Source organism: Trichomonas vaginalis, chromosome V (assembly GCF_026262505.1).
Source record: "Trichomonas vaginalis G3 chromosome V, whole genome shotgun sequence".
NCBI lineage: Eukaryota > Parabasalia > Trichomonadida > Trichomonadidae > Trichomonas > Trichomonas vaginalis.
Window position 1 is genome coordinate 11,542,324 of NC_067207.1, and position 16,223 is coordinate 11,558,546.

The 16,223-nt window shown below is 28.9% G+C and overlaps 5 protein-coding genes and 1 pseudogene across 6 annotated transcripts, besides 3 other annotated features; 4 read left to right on the forward strand and 2 right to left on the reverse strand.

The window, feature by feature from the left end:
* Positions 1-455: 455 nt before the first annotated feature.
* Positions 456-492: a mobile genetic element.
* Positions 456-492: a terminal%2Cinverted (terminal inverted repeat of Banshee-A3 transposon ID:TVAGG3_0318610).
* Positions 493-2,175: 1,683 nt separating this feature from the next.
* Positions 2,176-2,391, reverse strand: TVAGG3_0318620 (uncharacterized protein; the record flags this gene model as incomplete). Its single annotated transcript, XM_001579496.2, has 1 exon — positions 2,176-2,391. The coding sequence occupies one exon, from the start codon at positions 2,389-2,391 to the stop codon at positions 2,176-2,178; it is 216 nt and encodes a 71-aa protein (XP_001579546.1).
* A 69-nt stretch (positions 2,392-2,460) lies between these two features.
* On the forward strand, positions 2,461-3,147 carry TVAGG3_0318630 (uncharacterized protein; the record flags this gene model as incomplete). Its single annotated transcript, XM_051230119.1, has 1 exon — positions 2,461-3,147. A coding segment is annotated over one exon (687 nt), but the record flags the coding sequence as incomplete, so codon positions are not given.
* Positions 3,148-3,524: 377 nt separating this feature from the next.
* Positions 3,525-16,023: a mobile genetic element.
* On the forward strand, positions 4,122-4,347 carry TVAGG3_0318650 (uncharacterized protein; the record flags this gene model as incomplete). The annotated part of the gene is made up of 1 exon (XM_001579497.2): positions 4,122-4,347. A coding segment is annotated over one exon (226 nt), but the record flags the coding sequence as incomplete, so codon positions are not given.
* TVAGG3_0318660 lies at positions 5,083-5,716 on the forward strand (annotated as a pseudogene). The gene has a single exon. A coding segment is annotated over exon 1 (634 nt).
* TVAGG3_0318670 (uncharacterized protein) lies at positions 7,818-8,468 on the forward strand (the record flags this gene model as incomplete). Its single annotated transcript, XM_051230120.1, has 1 exon — positions 7,818-8,468. A coding segment is annotated over one exon (651 nt), but the record flags the coding sequence as incomplete, so codon positions are not given.
* Positions 11,237-11,809, reverse strand: TVAGG3_0318680 (DNA/RNA polymerase superfamily; the record flags this gene model as incomplete). The annotated part of the gene is made up of 1 exon (XM_051230121.1): positions 11,237-11,809. One exon carries the CDS (start codon positions 11,807-11,809, stop codon positions 11,237-11,239), a length of 573 nt encoding a protein of 190 aa, XP_051099851.1.
* Positions 16,024-16,223: the final 200 nt, after the last annotated feature.

Sequence of the window (16,223 nt, forward strand, 5' to 3'; positions counted from 1 at the left end):
TTTTATTCAAATCTTTGGTCGCAAGAAGAATTGCATGATAAATAAAAACATTTAATCAAAGTCAATTTTATTTTTCATATTCAAATGGACTGAGTGTTAACATTTAACATTTTTTGCTAATTGTCGTCAAAAATTAGGCGTAAAGCAAAAATTGATATTTCATATGGTTTTATGATAGATAAGCATTATATTCCCACTCATTATATTCGTAAATTTTGAGGTTTATCCTTCGCTTTTAAGATCATTGAATTTGATTTTTATATAAAATAGTTATATATTAGAAAATAATATGAGTTTATGTGATATTATTTTTCAGAAGATTTCATTCTATATGCCTATGAAAAGTACTCCCAAAACTAACTTTTTCCTAATTATAATTAAATCTAGAATATTGTATTATGCTTAGTATTATTTCATTTTTCTCATTCAATTTAGATTTTACAAATGTCAAAAAATTGAGAGCTGTCACTTTTGATGAATTTCTGTTTATTACACAAGTAAGGGTTTCGTTTTGCTAAAATTGTCACTTTTATAGCATATTTGTTTTTGGATGTTTTGCGAAACCAAAAAAAAACTATGATATACAATGTGTGTGTAAAGAAAATACTTTATTTACTAGTTAAAAAATCATTTGGTATTGATCAAGAGTAGTAGGATATGATGGGTTTTGTGACTTTTTTTGTTACATCTATATATAGACGATGCATTAAAATATATTTATTTATAAACCATTAAAAAAATTAAAGTTATTTTTAAAATAATTTATTTTTTTATCTTTTATAAAAGAAGCTATATATAGATGATGTCAGATATTCCGCGATTAATTAAACATTGTTTAAATCCTGAATGGAATCAATGGAGTCATAATCAAAGACCTCATAAACGAGTAAAAGAAATTAGAAATAATTATTTTCATGAATAAAAAATAAACTTTAAAAATTCATGTCTTACATTTTTGAATAATTTATTTTTTTTTTGTATGAAATGAGTGAATCAAAATTCGTGACTGTAAATCAATTAATGAATAAACTTTCACCAATTCTCACCCAGGTTAAACAAGTAGACGTTTATTTTGATGATTACATACAAAGTTTATTTTATAAAGGTAAGTTTAATATTAAACCTATTGCTTTTGCATTTGATGGTAAATTAATCGAAAATTCAAAATTTGGGAATTAATTCCGGATATTGAATTTATAACAAATATTAAGGATAAATGGTTTAAACAACAAAACCACCTCACTAAAGTTCTTTGTAGATTAATGATTAAAACTGAGGAAAAAGAATTTAACGGGTTTAAATATCATCCATGTAAAATTTTAGAACTTGGTAACGAAAAACTTCAGAAAAAATTAAACGCAAGACTATCAAAAGATAGAGTTGAAAGAGTAAATAAACTCGCTAAAGGTAATGGTAATGGTAATGGTAATGATGAAGAAGAATTTGATGAGTTCAACATTGAACTTTAAGAAACTAATGATTATTTGAATTTATGAAATCAATTATTTGATTCATTCTTTCTTCAATCTTTTCTATTCTTTTTGTTAAATCATCAATTTTCATTAATGAGGTGATTCTTGATTGAGGAATAGATTTCAAACTAACCACCCCCTTTATTTTTGAAATTTTGAATCCATCAACTTTAAACATTTTATTCAATTTACATGTTGTCAATTCTTCAAATAATTTTTTATTATTAGCATAATAGTCATTAAATTCTTCAACAGATGAAAAAATTTTTATTTCAGTAATTGGTTTAACAACGTTTATTTTTTGTTGAACATTTTCACTTTCATTTATTTCTTCCTCCTCTGTTTCATTTATTTTTAAAATCGGTTTCATTTATCATTAAATAAAAATTAGAATATAAGTGATGAAATATATTTTTTTAATTAATATTAAATCAGAAATGGCGGCAGGATTCTTTAAAAAATTATGGAATGGAATTAAGAAAGCTGCGGGTTGGGTTCATAAAAAGATTATTAAACCCATTGCAAACTTTTTGGCACCAGTAGCGAAAACGGCAGGAACTATCATAGGTGGAGTATTAGGTACTAAAGCAGGTAATCCGGCGATGGGAGCACAAGCAGGTAACGCAATTGGTGGAATAGCTGAAGGAATACTTAATAAAATAGGAGGTAGATAGTGGAAAAATAAATTATTTTAAAATTATTTTTATCTTAGTATCGGTTGTAGTCTTTGATAAACTTTTTCTCCTTTATTTAAAACTTCTCTTATTGGGGCAGCTTTTGGTGTTATTGATTCAGCAACGTCACTAATTGCTTCTTTATTCTTAAATATCCAATTTGCTCCCTTCTTCAATGTTTCCCAAACTTTACTCGCTCCTCTTTTTACTTTATCCCACAGTTTCTTAAATATACCTGCAGCCATAGTTGATTATTTCATTAAAATTAAAAATTCATTTTCATCTTTTAATTTTGATTTTTTATTTATTAATAAATGACGACTAACTATTTGGTGCCAAACACTAAACCGATTAATGGAAATGTGTTTCATTCATTCGAAAAGATAAATGAAATATTCGCAAAGAATGACGGTAGAAGATATTATAGAGAACTTGAAAGTTCATGCTATGACTCTGATGCTCCATATTTTGATGATAAACAAACTCATTTAAGAATTACAAATCCGGCTCATGATGTGAACCAATTAGGTGACACATATATTAAACGCAAAGTTAAAGCAACTCTAGTTTCAAATAAAGCTTTCACATGTGATGCCGCTTTTAAATGCATGCGTTTATTCGTTGGTTACAAATCATCAAATCAAAGCTTTAAACAATTAGAAGTAGAAACCGAAAGAGGTGATGCCGGTTATCTTCAGATGGATTGCGCCCGTGAATCTTTCGCATTTGCAACATATAAACCAAAATCAGAAAGGAAAGTTAAAAAGTTTGTTCATTCGTTATATAATAATGTTCAAAAATATGATAACTCAGTATGTGGTAAATATATTGACCCTTCAGAAGTTTTCAAGAAAGCAAATGAAGAAGTTGATGTCACTTTTGATATGATTATTCCGGTAAATGATTTGTTAGCATTTCAGGCGTTCGATGATTATCCTAAATCATTTGGTGATATCATTCTTAAATATTATGTTTTCAGGGATACTTTAGTATTTTGTCAGGTTGACCCGTTAAGAGTTGCTGATTTACAAAATTACGTTTATGAAAAGATAACTGATGAAAATTATGAAAAGATTATGAATCATGTTTATAAATATGATCGCAAATTCCAACAAATCGGACTTCCTACCAAATTAATTACAAGCTTAGCCGCTACATCTGCTGAGGCAACAGTTGATGACGTTATTATTTCATGCACAAAGATGGAAGTTTTAGAGGATAAATGCATTACACCGGATACGGTTTAATTGAAGAATCAGTTAAAGCAATACCACGTTTATTTAGTAAGGAAGATCCATTCATGATTCCAGCTCAACATATTGACGTTCGTTCACTAAATGGAGGTTGCATCACTCCTGAAGGTATTAGCTCAGATTTCTCATACGCTCTTCATAATGTTACAGATGTTGTGTTAACATTTCCGAAGAATGCAATGCAAAGAACGGTTTTAGAAAATCCAATGCTTCGAGGTCTTCAGGTCACTATAGATTCCAGAAACTTCCCCGATCAAGCGATGACCACAGTGGGCGACATATTCTTTACACGTATGCTTCAAGCTTCTGATTTAGATGGAGTGAATGAATGCACAGAAGAATACGAGGACTCATTAACTAGACCACTGAATGATGATGGCACGCCATTAGCTAGAACATGGAAAGACCAAACTTCATTCTTATGCACTATTCCAGTTCAACGTGATGGAGCGGGTATATTCTTTGATGGATTAGAAACTTTCAACCCACAAGTTACAGTACAAGTGAAAGCTTATCCAATCATTCAGGGTGAAAATGACACTTACTGTTCAAAGGTGACAAATCCTCCTCAGGTTTGGTTTACTAGGACTACATATTGGACATGGACACCGGACGAAGGTTTGAAATATCATCCAACAGGTACACCACCACAGTATAGAAGTTCATATGATGAAATATTGATGAATAGAAATGTTTAAAATTATAAATTTATTTTTGATTAAATGGATTTAAATTCATCCACCCCTTATGAAGAATTAGCGGGAGTATATAATACATACGTAGATGATATGATTAATGAAGCATTGAGTGATAATAGAAATGCTCTATCTAAGGAAAAATTAATGAAAATTCCATATTCTGAATGTTACTTAAATTCAATCACTGCAGCAATTGGTAAACAGAATAAAGGTAAAACATTAACGATATTAAAACAAATTATCATTATTGCTAACACTTCCCCCTATTCACATGTGTTGATTTATATCAACCGTTCAGGTTCACCTTCAGATGATACATTTGAATCTTTAAAGCATTTAATCAAAATTCCAATTATTTATTTATCACAAGAAGAAGCAGAAGATTATTTAAAAAACTTTTTAATGTATAAAGAATTATATAATACAATCAAGAAGCAAGGATTAGAGGATAAAATTATTGATAAACAACGGGATGAATTATTTGAAACACTTTCTATTTCAAATTTTGATAGAGAATTTTTGCATTCACTCATTTTTCTAGATGATGCAGTGAAATCAAAACTAATAACAAATGAGAAATCATATTTTAATCAGTTATTAACTCAATGTCGACACATTCAGTGTTCATTCTTTATGGCTGTTCAATATTTCAAAGCATTAAGCACAAACATTAAATCAAATCTATCAACACTTTTCATTTTCAGTGGTTTTAGTCGTCAACAGTTGAACGTTATGCTTTATCAAGTGAATTTACCAATGAGCATTAATGAACTTTACACACAATATCAACAATTAGGTCAACATGGAAAAATAATAGTTGATTTAAATAAAGGAAGTGTTAAATTTGATTAACTTTTTATAATTAATTTTTATTTTTTATTTATAATTAAACATGACAGAAATGGCAAATCTTCTACAGGTTCCATTAAAACAAGGAACAAACAAAAAAGGTGCATATAATAGAACTATGAAAGTTCCTGATGGAATGAAAGAATTAGTTCATATTGTTGCTGGTCTTCAAAAAGATGTTAAACAAATGAGAAACGTTTTAACATTACCAGAAGCTCAAGCATATGCCAAACGTCAAGGTCCAAATTGAGAAGCACACGAAGCAGACATTACGGGTCCAAATGGAAAACCTGATGGTATAAATGAAGTTTTCGTTACTGATGGTCAAGGTAATATTAAAGTCATAAATGGTTACAAATTAACTATAACTGATTATCCTAAACGTAAAGCATATAATGAACGTTATCCTATGCAATTTGATGAAAATGGAAAAGCTGTTAAACAATACATTGGAGAAGGTGAAAATGGTCCAATTAATTCATACCGTTATAATCCATATTCTTATTTCAATGAAGAATTAAATGCTATTGAAGAGGGACCGGATGGATTACCACGATATTCTAACCAGTTTGATGGTCAATATGCAAATATTAGACCTGAAATTTCAGCTAAGAAATTCTTTAAAGTTGCTTTATTCGATCCAGTTTTCGCAAATGTTAAAGATGAACTTAAACATCAATTCCAACCAATTATAGTAGCAAGAATTGCATCAGGTGCTTTATCTCAAGCATTCAAAGATTTAATTAAGAAACCATTATATCAGCAACGAGGTTTAACTTATGATTTAGTTAAGGAATCAGATAAAAAAAATTTGAGAAATCAGATGATTATAAGAATGCAATTAATGAATATATTAGGTCTATTAATTACAATGAACCAGCTAAAAATCAACTTCATGAACAAATACAGGGAATAATAGATTCAAAAGTTCCAGCAAAATAAAAGTTTAAATATATTTTTTTATTCAATTATAAATGAGAAGACGTTTCACTAGTCAAAAGAACACAAACGCAAAAGCAGAGATTACGGTTGGTTATAACGTAAATGATGATAAATCACGAATTATTCAAAATGTTAAAGTTAATGTTAGCCCTGAATTAACAAGGTCAGCAACTCAACCAAATTTATTAACTCGTGACTTACCGAAGAATGAGGAGAATGAAGAAAAATGAGAATGGAGACCCAATCATTTTATCTGAACCCGGTAAAGAACCTGTTGAAATTCCCACTTATCCAACATACCCCCACCTCTTTCATCAAACATCGAGAACCCATATAAAATAGACATTAATTCTGAATTAATGAAAATTTACCGTGATATAATAATTAATAATTATGATTCAATAATAAATTTAATTGACCAATCCGGTTTAATTATTTTACCTTATGAATCATTAATTCACATTATCGCCATTCTTTGTGATGTTCAAGATTCAGACGTTAAGATTCAATTTTTCATAGATGATGAGGTTTCATGCTGCGGAACAGTTGCAAAAATAAATCCTATAAAGGATATTAGCACAATTAAGATATCAAAGAACGGAACAACAACTGAACTTCATTTAACATATAATGATATTTATAATAAAATAGTTGATGAATATAAAATATCACTTGAAAAATTCTTTGTTAAGGCTATTTAATATTCAAGCATTAACATTATCGAATAATAATCCTTTGAATCATAATCAATAATAATTGACCTTTCACCAGTTTTCTATCGTTTGTTTTATTTCTTTTTGTTCCCCACTATCCGGATCGGTCATTGTAATTGTTTTTGTTATAGTATCAGCTTTATCTTTAACTTCAATCTTTTTTCCATCGGGATATTTAAACCAAAATTCCAAAAATTCGATATTGTCAATCTGTTCATATTTTAATCTATCAATTACATTTTTAATACCATCTGAAAATCTTATGAAATGGTCATTATATGGGTTTGATTGAACTAAATTTGAATGAAGTGAAATATAACCTGTTGATGAATATGACACTGACTCATATTTTCTGAAAACACTAAAATTTATAACATGAATGAATTTCTTATTCGTTGAATTTATGAATTCTTGAGGTAATCTTATTCTAGTTTTATTTATCACTGGAAAATAACGCTTTACCATATTTTTAATCGTAATAAAAATGTCAATTATCAATATTATTTCGAATAATAGCTGTGAATTAAATTTAACAGTTAGCGGAATTTATAATGTTACTCTCGTTTCTGTGAGTGGTAAATTTAATCCCATTCTTTTAGACCCTTCAGATTATATATCATTTATTAAAGATGACCTTGAAAAAACGTATGATATGTATATAAATAATGTGATAGCGAAATGGGATATTAACATGATTTTAAGTTATTTAAATGAATCATTTATCGTATGGTATGAAGAAAATTTTAAATCAAAACCGATAAACTTTTTGAACTTGATGAAATAAATAACCTTATTAAATTCCGCTGAAAATTAAATTTTGTACTCCTCATCTTCGTTCATTGTTGGGGATATTAAATTTTGAAAAAGATGTTGGGGATGTTTTGTATTCTGACACTGGTTCCAATTTCATTTTAATCAAATGTGATAAAGTTAATACCCCAATGAGATTTTCACATCAAACATTAGACCAAACTCTTACCCATCAATACAAAACATTTTATCCATCAACTTAAACACATTTTCTTTATCATATCCGTTTCAATTATCCGGGAATTCATTTATTCTTCATTCAAAAGATTTATCAAATATTAAATTTAGAATAACTGACCTATTTGATTGTGATTTAGAATTTATGAATGAAATATTATGGCAATTTCAAATAGAGAAAATAGCTGATGAGATAACGGATTAAATATTTATTTTTAAATCATAATAAATGATTAAACAACAGCAACTTAAGGCGCAAAGCGCCCAGGTCCTTCAGACCATTACATACGCCATATATGCATATAATTCAAAGACGGCAGAACAAACGCAAAGGTTGAAATATGGAGATTTGGAGATAGTATTGAAAAATGACCATTTCGAATTCGTTTGCAAAGGTGGTGCAGTGATATCAAATATAAAAGAAATTTTATTTATGAATTCAAAAATTAAAGGAATAACGGATGATATAACATCAATTCCACCAGAAGAACAGAGATATTACGCATTAAATGCATTTCCTAAAGTTTTGAAGATTGGAAGATTTAATTTAAATGAGGAATTCATAGAAGGTTTCCTAAACGACATAATGAAGAAGGTGGATAAGGAATATGTGGATAGTGAATTAAATAAGAAGGCAAATTTGGTTTATGTTGATGAAAAAGATAATGAAATTAAAGAAAAGGTTGAATGGTATCATGAATGGACATCGGAGACTTTTAAAGTTAAAGCTGATACAGGATGGGTTTCAGGATGTTTAGACCTTAAAGCAGATAAAACTTATGTTGATGAAAAAGATAATGAAATTAAAGAAAAGGTTGAATGGTATCATGAATGGACATCGGAGACTTTTAAAGTTAAAGCTGATACAGGATGGGTTTCAGGATGTTTAGACCTTAAAGCAGATAAAACTTATGTTGATGAAAATTATGCAAAGAAGTCGGAAGTAAATGATGTGATTACAAGCATGAAAAATGAAATACTTCAAACATTATATCCTGTTGGTTCTATTTATACGTCAATGAATCAACAAATCCAGCAACAGTTTTAGGTTTTGGTACGTGGAAGCAGATTGTAGATAAATTCTTATACTGTGCTAGATATTCAAAGCAAACAGGAGGTTCGAAGAAAATTAAAGAAGCAAACCTTCCACCGCACACTCATACAGGAACGACAAACTTTTCTGGCGACCATAGCCACTCATTAAGAGACCACCCATTATACAACTCAGAATATAAAGCTGGCAATGATGTTTTATCTCCATCTTATAACAATGCAGCAAAAAAGATTTTTCGACCAACTGAACCAGGAGGAAATCATTCACACACTTTCACAACAAATCCAACAGGCTTGGGTAAAGATTACATGCCACCATTTGTGACTATATTCGCATGGTACCGCGTTCATTGAATGTGCTTGAGCCCAGACCTTTGGGTCAAGGCTTACCGAATGAACTAAATATATTTTATGTCTGTAATTAATTAGGTAATGAAGTAATGGATGAACTGCAGAAATAACTGATAACAAAATTTTATTTTTATATAAATGGATACCCCACAAGCTCAAAATTTACCACGAATCATAACAAGGGAGGAAATGATAAAAATGATGCAAGAACGAATTAAAAACAACAAACCACGAAAACCGAGAAGATGCGGTTATGCAGTAATGATGGAAAGAAGAACCTAGAAGGGTTCGGGAAGAGGAATAAAAATTAAATTTGGATTGAGTTTAAAAATTCATCTTTATTAAATTCATCTCTTCCAATCAATTTATTTATTCTATTAAATTCTTTTATTTTTGCTTCACTCAGTTTAAGGATTGAACGGTAAGTTTCTAATTTTTCGATTATTTCTTTCCTCTCTTTATCGTTTTCAGCCCCACCACATTGCGGCTTCTTTTTGTAATAGCATATTTTTGATTTAATTCTGTTTAGTTTCTTTTTATATTCATTGTCTGGACTCTTGGCTGCTTTGTTGTCACTCATTTCTTACGAAATAAAAAAATTAAATATTATTTAAATATAATGGAGTAATAAAATAAATCGGAATTTCTATTAATTTATTGTCAACTTCAACTAATGTATTGCCGTTAATATATCTAACAAATTCAGCTATTGTGTCAAATCTTCGTCTTCTTTTTGTCATTGATTTATCAGTTTTTCCATAATCGAGATGAATCAAAACTTTATCCCCTTGTTTAAAATTCATGAGCCCCGAATTAATTTGTTCACGTTTAACATCATTCAACCTTTCCATTTGCTTTCTAATATATTCCCATTCTTTTGAAATATCATTTTTCATTTCCACTGGTTTCATGTTTATAGTTCTATGCCATGTATTATTGTAATAATATACTAACTGTTGTATGATGGAGTCATGATTTCCATCCCAGTATATCTGACCGTTAACCCTAACGCATCTCTAAGAGTTCTCATTACCGCATCAACTATTTTATTATGAAACGTATATGGAGAGGATGAAAAGAAAAAATTAATTTGTGGGAAATAATGAGCCATAGCTGCCTGAAATCCTTTATCACCATCACCCATGATATTATCTACTCTTTCATGATCTAGTAAGTATTGTATAGCTCTTCTTGTTTCCTGTTCTGTTTTCCCTTTCACTGGAATGCAATATAAATATCTAGTGTTAATGTTAATGGCAAATAAATAAGTAACGTTTCCTTTTGAATATTCCAGATGATCGATTTCGTATGAATATGGATATGGAGCAAATGAAGGGCGACTAAATTTTTCCTTTAACGGTTGAATTTTCGGGTCAATTGGTTTATTTAATATCTTGAAATCCTTTTTAAAATCTTTTTGCTTCTTTAATGTTTGAAATGGATATAATAAAGTGAATGATGAAGGATTAACTGAAGGAGGAGGAGGTACTGTCGTTGGAGGTTTTGGTGTTGCAAGTGGTTTAATTTTATCTGCTTTGATTTTGGATTTCATTCCCCCCTTCATTAATTCTGGATGTATTCTATTCATTTGTTTTAAATATGCTGTATATAAAGGTTTGATATACTTTCCCGCTTCGAGTTTATGTTGAAGGATGAATTCCAAAAGTTGATCTTCATTTAAAATTCGGGCTGAATATGGTTTAACTAATGAATCATAAATTAAAGCTTGTGCTTCATTTATGGTCTGAAGGACCTGGGTGTTTTGCACCTTTTGTTTTTGTTCCTTTGTTTTTTGCGGCTCATGATTATATAATTTATATAATTCATCAATATCTTCTTCTGTTAATACTTTATTTTTGAAATCTTTCAATTGTCTAAGTTGTGATTTAGTTTTTTCCTTTGTATATTCATTATTTTTAATTTTGTCTTTAATTTTAGAAATTATTTTATCATGATATTTCAAAATTTCATTTTTATAATATGGATAATAATAATCCATATCATCACCCGTTATATTGTTATTATGTTTTTGGAGATATGATTTTAATTCATAATAATTAAGAAAATTTTGATTAAGTACTAAATCATCAATTAAATTTTTTAAATCTGTGTTATCCATTTATATAAAAATAAAATAAATGTTTAAGGGTGCCCACCTCTTTGAATCATAGTATCAAAACCATTATTTACGGTTCCTTTTGTCTCTTCTGTGGCATTTTATTAAAAATAAAATTTTAAATTGTATTAAATAAATGGCATACAACATCCATTTTCACAACATACAGCCTTAGTGTGTGCTCCTGTTAATGCAGTCTTACCGATTGTTAAGCGAGTCATTGACCCGTTTTTAAGTTGTAAATTAATATTCTGACCATCAAATATCACTTTATCATTTATTATATCCAAATAATTTTTAGGTGTTAATTGTTTATTTTGTCGTAAACTAACACCTTTCATTTTTTGTGCAATCTTTTTAAAATCACTTCCATCAATTGAACCGTTGAATGATGTATAACACTTAGGGCATAAAGCAACCATGTTATCACCTTGTTTCTCAATTGCTAAACCCAATAACTTCTTCTCATGTGCTTTTTCTTCAGCTTTATTCTTTAATTTAGGTTTAAATTTCTCATCAAAACAGAAGAAATCAAATGGTGCGAATTTGAAAATGTTTTTATCATAAAATTGTTTATCGGTAACAATTGCTTGAAATGCTTGAGTGTTAGGAAGATTTGGGTCGCCAGCGATTGCCCAATAAGATGAATCAGTATCACCTTCAATGAAATGAAAACGATTAACATTCAAGCATTTATACATAAAATCATAAATGAAAACCAAATACCAGTATTTAGCATTATCTAAAGTGAAGAATGCCTCTTGTAAACATGTATCACATCTATAAAATCTATCTTTAAGCATCACTTGATATGTATCTTCACCTATTTCTCTTATGTTTTTAAACTTATTTGACATACATGCAACGCGTGCCTTCTGTGCATTCATTATTTTAGTCTTTGCGTAATTTGTGTATTCATTGCATCATAACCATATGATCCATTAAGTGAAATCTTGCAAAATAAACTTTTTCCTTTATTTCCTTCTAATTCAGCCTTTTGTCTTTCGTTCATAAATTTGTTCGCAAATTCATTAAAACAAGTGTTTTTAGTAAATGTTAAAATTGATTGAATGTCATCAATGATAAAATGAAATCTGTCTATTAGATACCAAAGATAATAAGAAGAAAATGGTTGATATTGGTTGTGTGTTGATGCTAACTGAGTTAATTTCCTCTGTTTCTGGTCAACCGGTAGATTGTTTGATTTCATGTAATTATACATAAAACTGCCAATTGTTTTTTCATCTGTGATAATATCTAAGTTTCTTATTATCGGTAAAAAGTTTATGTAATCATTAATGTATTTTTCATCAATGTGACCCTTTACTTCAGCCACGAATAAAGTATTTCTTTCTTAATTATTCCCAGTGCTTTTGCTTTCTTTGTTGCTGTATCACAAATGATAACACCATTCAATCTTCCCGGCATATACATTTTATGGTCAGTATATTGAATGAAATCATGAGGATTAGATGAAAATGATGAAGGATATAATGAATTAAAATCAACACCAACGAAATGAGTCATAATGTTGGTGGTGTCCTCATTTGATACAGTTTTAGTTTCTGGATTATATGCAAGTTTATTAATGTGCGTGATTCCTTTAAGATTTACTCTATGTTGAACATTTGATAAACCACCAGTAATTCCATACGGAGAATGTGATAAGCTTCAACTGAATCTAAAGTCATTGGTAAATTATTTTTTAATGCATAATTTCTTAAATTGATTCTTAAACGTTGAACATCTTCATCTTTATTTGATTTTACGACATTGCAATAACAACACATTAACTGACAATTTTCTTTGGTATGTGGTTTTCATTATCGATTCTATCCAATGTTGGTTTATTTGCATATGTAAACGCTTTACCACACATTTTGCATTTAGATGAAAGGATTAAATCGTGATAGTATTGAAAATCATCCATTGAAACATTATTTTAGTATCCCTTTCTGCTTTTTCATCTTGTTTCTTATATGATTCAATTTTATATTTCCAATACTTTTTCGTTAATTCAAAACTTGATTCTATCTCTTCCTCGGGATATTTTTCATTAGGATTAAAGTCTTTATATGCTAAAGCGTAACGAATCATTGAAGCATTCAATGATAAAGAAAGATTATGAAGCGTGTCAATTTTATAAACAAATGTTTCTTCAATAATTTTATCGATTGGGTCAATCATAATTTCAACATCTTTATTGCAATAATGAATAAAATATTCTAATCTATTCTTAAAATTTTTAGCATCATTGAGATATATTTGATAATCACTATCTGATATAGTTTCTTGAGTTAATGCTGAATAAAATGAATCTTCGTGAATGGTTCCTCTTTATATAATTTCTTCTTCGTAATTTTCCCATGTGATGAATTGATAAGGGAAAAAGGATTTAACACGTGATTTATTGTTTCCGAAATCTTGAGTGAATTGGTCTAATGTCCCACCCGCTATATAATTTCTGATGTCAATAAATCTCAATTCATATGAATTTTTTTCTTTACAATGATTTGCTTAAATTGTGAAGATGAACCCAGCATTGATTTTATTTTCCATTTTGCAGTGTTTAAATCACGAAGAATTAAATTTAAATCAAACTTTCCCGAATTAAAACCTATGATATTCACTTTATTGAATTCCTCATCTAGAAGTTCTTTAAATGCTTCCTTCTGTTTTTCATTTAATGTATGAGACAAAGTCCCCCGTTTGCGACTTCAATAATTCATTGTATTGACTCATATTTGATTCAACAACTAAAAGAACAGGTTGAAAATAAAAACTCAATCCAATCAGAAATAAAAGAATCACTCGAAGTTAAGCAAAAATTTCCTCGTATATGTTTTATCGTTTAATTTAACCGTTGATGATACCATGAATGGTTTTAAGTAAGCATTCAAAGTTGCACACTCAGAAAGTTGTAATTTTCTTTAGTCTCTAATGTTTCAAAGTCAAAAGTAATATAATATCTTGTCGGTTTATAATATTTCTGCAAATTGTGAGCTAATAACCACTGATATATCTTCTGTTTCGTAATATGTGGTGCATATGGTTGCTGGTCTTTTGCAAACTGAACGTCTTGAATTAATCTTCCATTATTTTCTTTACATTTCTCACAATGCTTTAAAAATCTTCTTTGGTTTTTCCTTTCTGGATCATCACGGATAGAATAAACTTCTTCTTTACAAATGGACAAACTCTATAGCCGGTGAGTGCTTCAACGTCTGTTATTCTGTCAGCGTGAAGTTTTCCACATGGACTCTGTGTTAATAAAATATTTACTGTTTCAAATTCTGGATCTATCATTATTGATTCCACTAATGGAAAGTCTACCTTATTTATGTCCACGTCTTCTGGTTGAGGATCAAAATAATAGAAATCAATATTAACATTTAACATTCTCGCTAATCTCTCACTTTCTGATGAAATGTCAAACCCTTCATATGCATCTATTGCTTCATTTAAATAGCTTCTACGAGTTTTAGGATTAGCACCATCAGGAATGTTATAGAAGCGTTTAAATAACCTTCTACCTTCTGCTCTAATTTGATTATCATTCATTTTAGCTGTTCCGTTTTTGTTCATTTATGTAAGAATAAAAAATTAAAAAATAAATAAAAATAAAGTTTATTTTTTAAAGCCCATAAAATGAATTAAGAACACATAAATTTTTATCATCTGCGACGTGACGAATACATTTTAATTTACTCAAGAATGCGTACCCTGATACATTAAATCTAATTCCTGTCTTATTTAATTTCACAACTTTGAAAAGGAAAGTATGAATAGCTATAAAATGATGAGAAGATGTTTTATGGGTTGCTTCCATTTTTTCTGAAATAAATGAATAAATATAATGCTTATACGTTTTCATATCTTTTATATTCTTAATAACGAATGGTATAGACCTTTCCACTTCGTCTTCCTTCGGTGCTGTTACTTTCATATGAAACATTATTGGTATCTTCAATAATGAAACCACAATCACACAAAATTTTATAGGTTCCAATGGTTTCTTTTGATATTTTATCTAATAAATCAAAAACTTTATCAACACCTGTGCATTTATTTAAATAATAATTTGTGTAAATATCATGATCTTCTTTCTTAATCGTATTAGTTGCATATGTCACGTTTTTAAGAGCTTTTTTGAATTTTTCGGAATCTAAAGGTGGTGAAAGTAAGATACAGGGGTATTCTTCATTATCAATAAATTGTAACTTATGTTTACGAATAAATTTAGTACCTTCTTCTGAAAGTGTTTCGTCTATTTCACCATCTAATAAATTTTGTGTTGATTCTGAGACATAATTTTTATATCTTTCTTCATGAGATTTCTGAACTTCTGATTCTGAAGCTGGGATATTCATTAAACCCTCTACTTCATTTTCATTATATTTTTCAACTTCTCTTAATCCCTTAATTTTTTCATCTATTTCATCTCTTATTTTTTTCAGTCTTTCAATTTCATTGTATTCATCATCTTTAATCCGTTCTTCATAATATTCAGGGAAAACATCAGGTTCTTTAGGTTTTTCTTCTTCAGATGTGGGATATAAGAAATTTATAACATCATCTTTATTCATTTTTCCATCATAATCTAAATCATTTAATAACTCCGCGAATTTTTTACAATTTCTTAAATAATATTTATCAAATTCATAACCCACCTCCTCTAATATATCCTTTATTTCCTCGTTTGTGAATCCTAATTTTTTAACGTTGTTAGTTTTGACGCTCATTTCATACAAAATAAAAAAATAAAATAATAAACATAACTAAGTTTGAATTTTTCGTAAGACATGAATTTTTAAAGTTTATTTTTTATTCATGAAAATAATTATTTCTAATTTCTTTTACACTCTCGTATATACTAGATTTAAAGAATTCAGAACATTTCCCATAATCTCCTAAATGTTTTCTTATCCCTAACGTGTGCCAGTTATTATATGAAACTGAATAAACTTTATCTTTATCTTTACACCTTTCATCACTTCCAATATATTTATATCTCAGTTTTGATTTAGTATTTTCATATTCATTAACGTTTAATAATTCACAGTCTTCCTTTTTAAATAAATGTTTTATGTATTCAGGATTAACAATTCTATAATA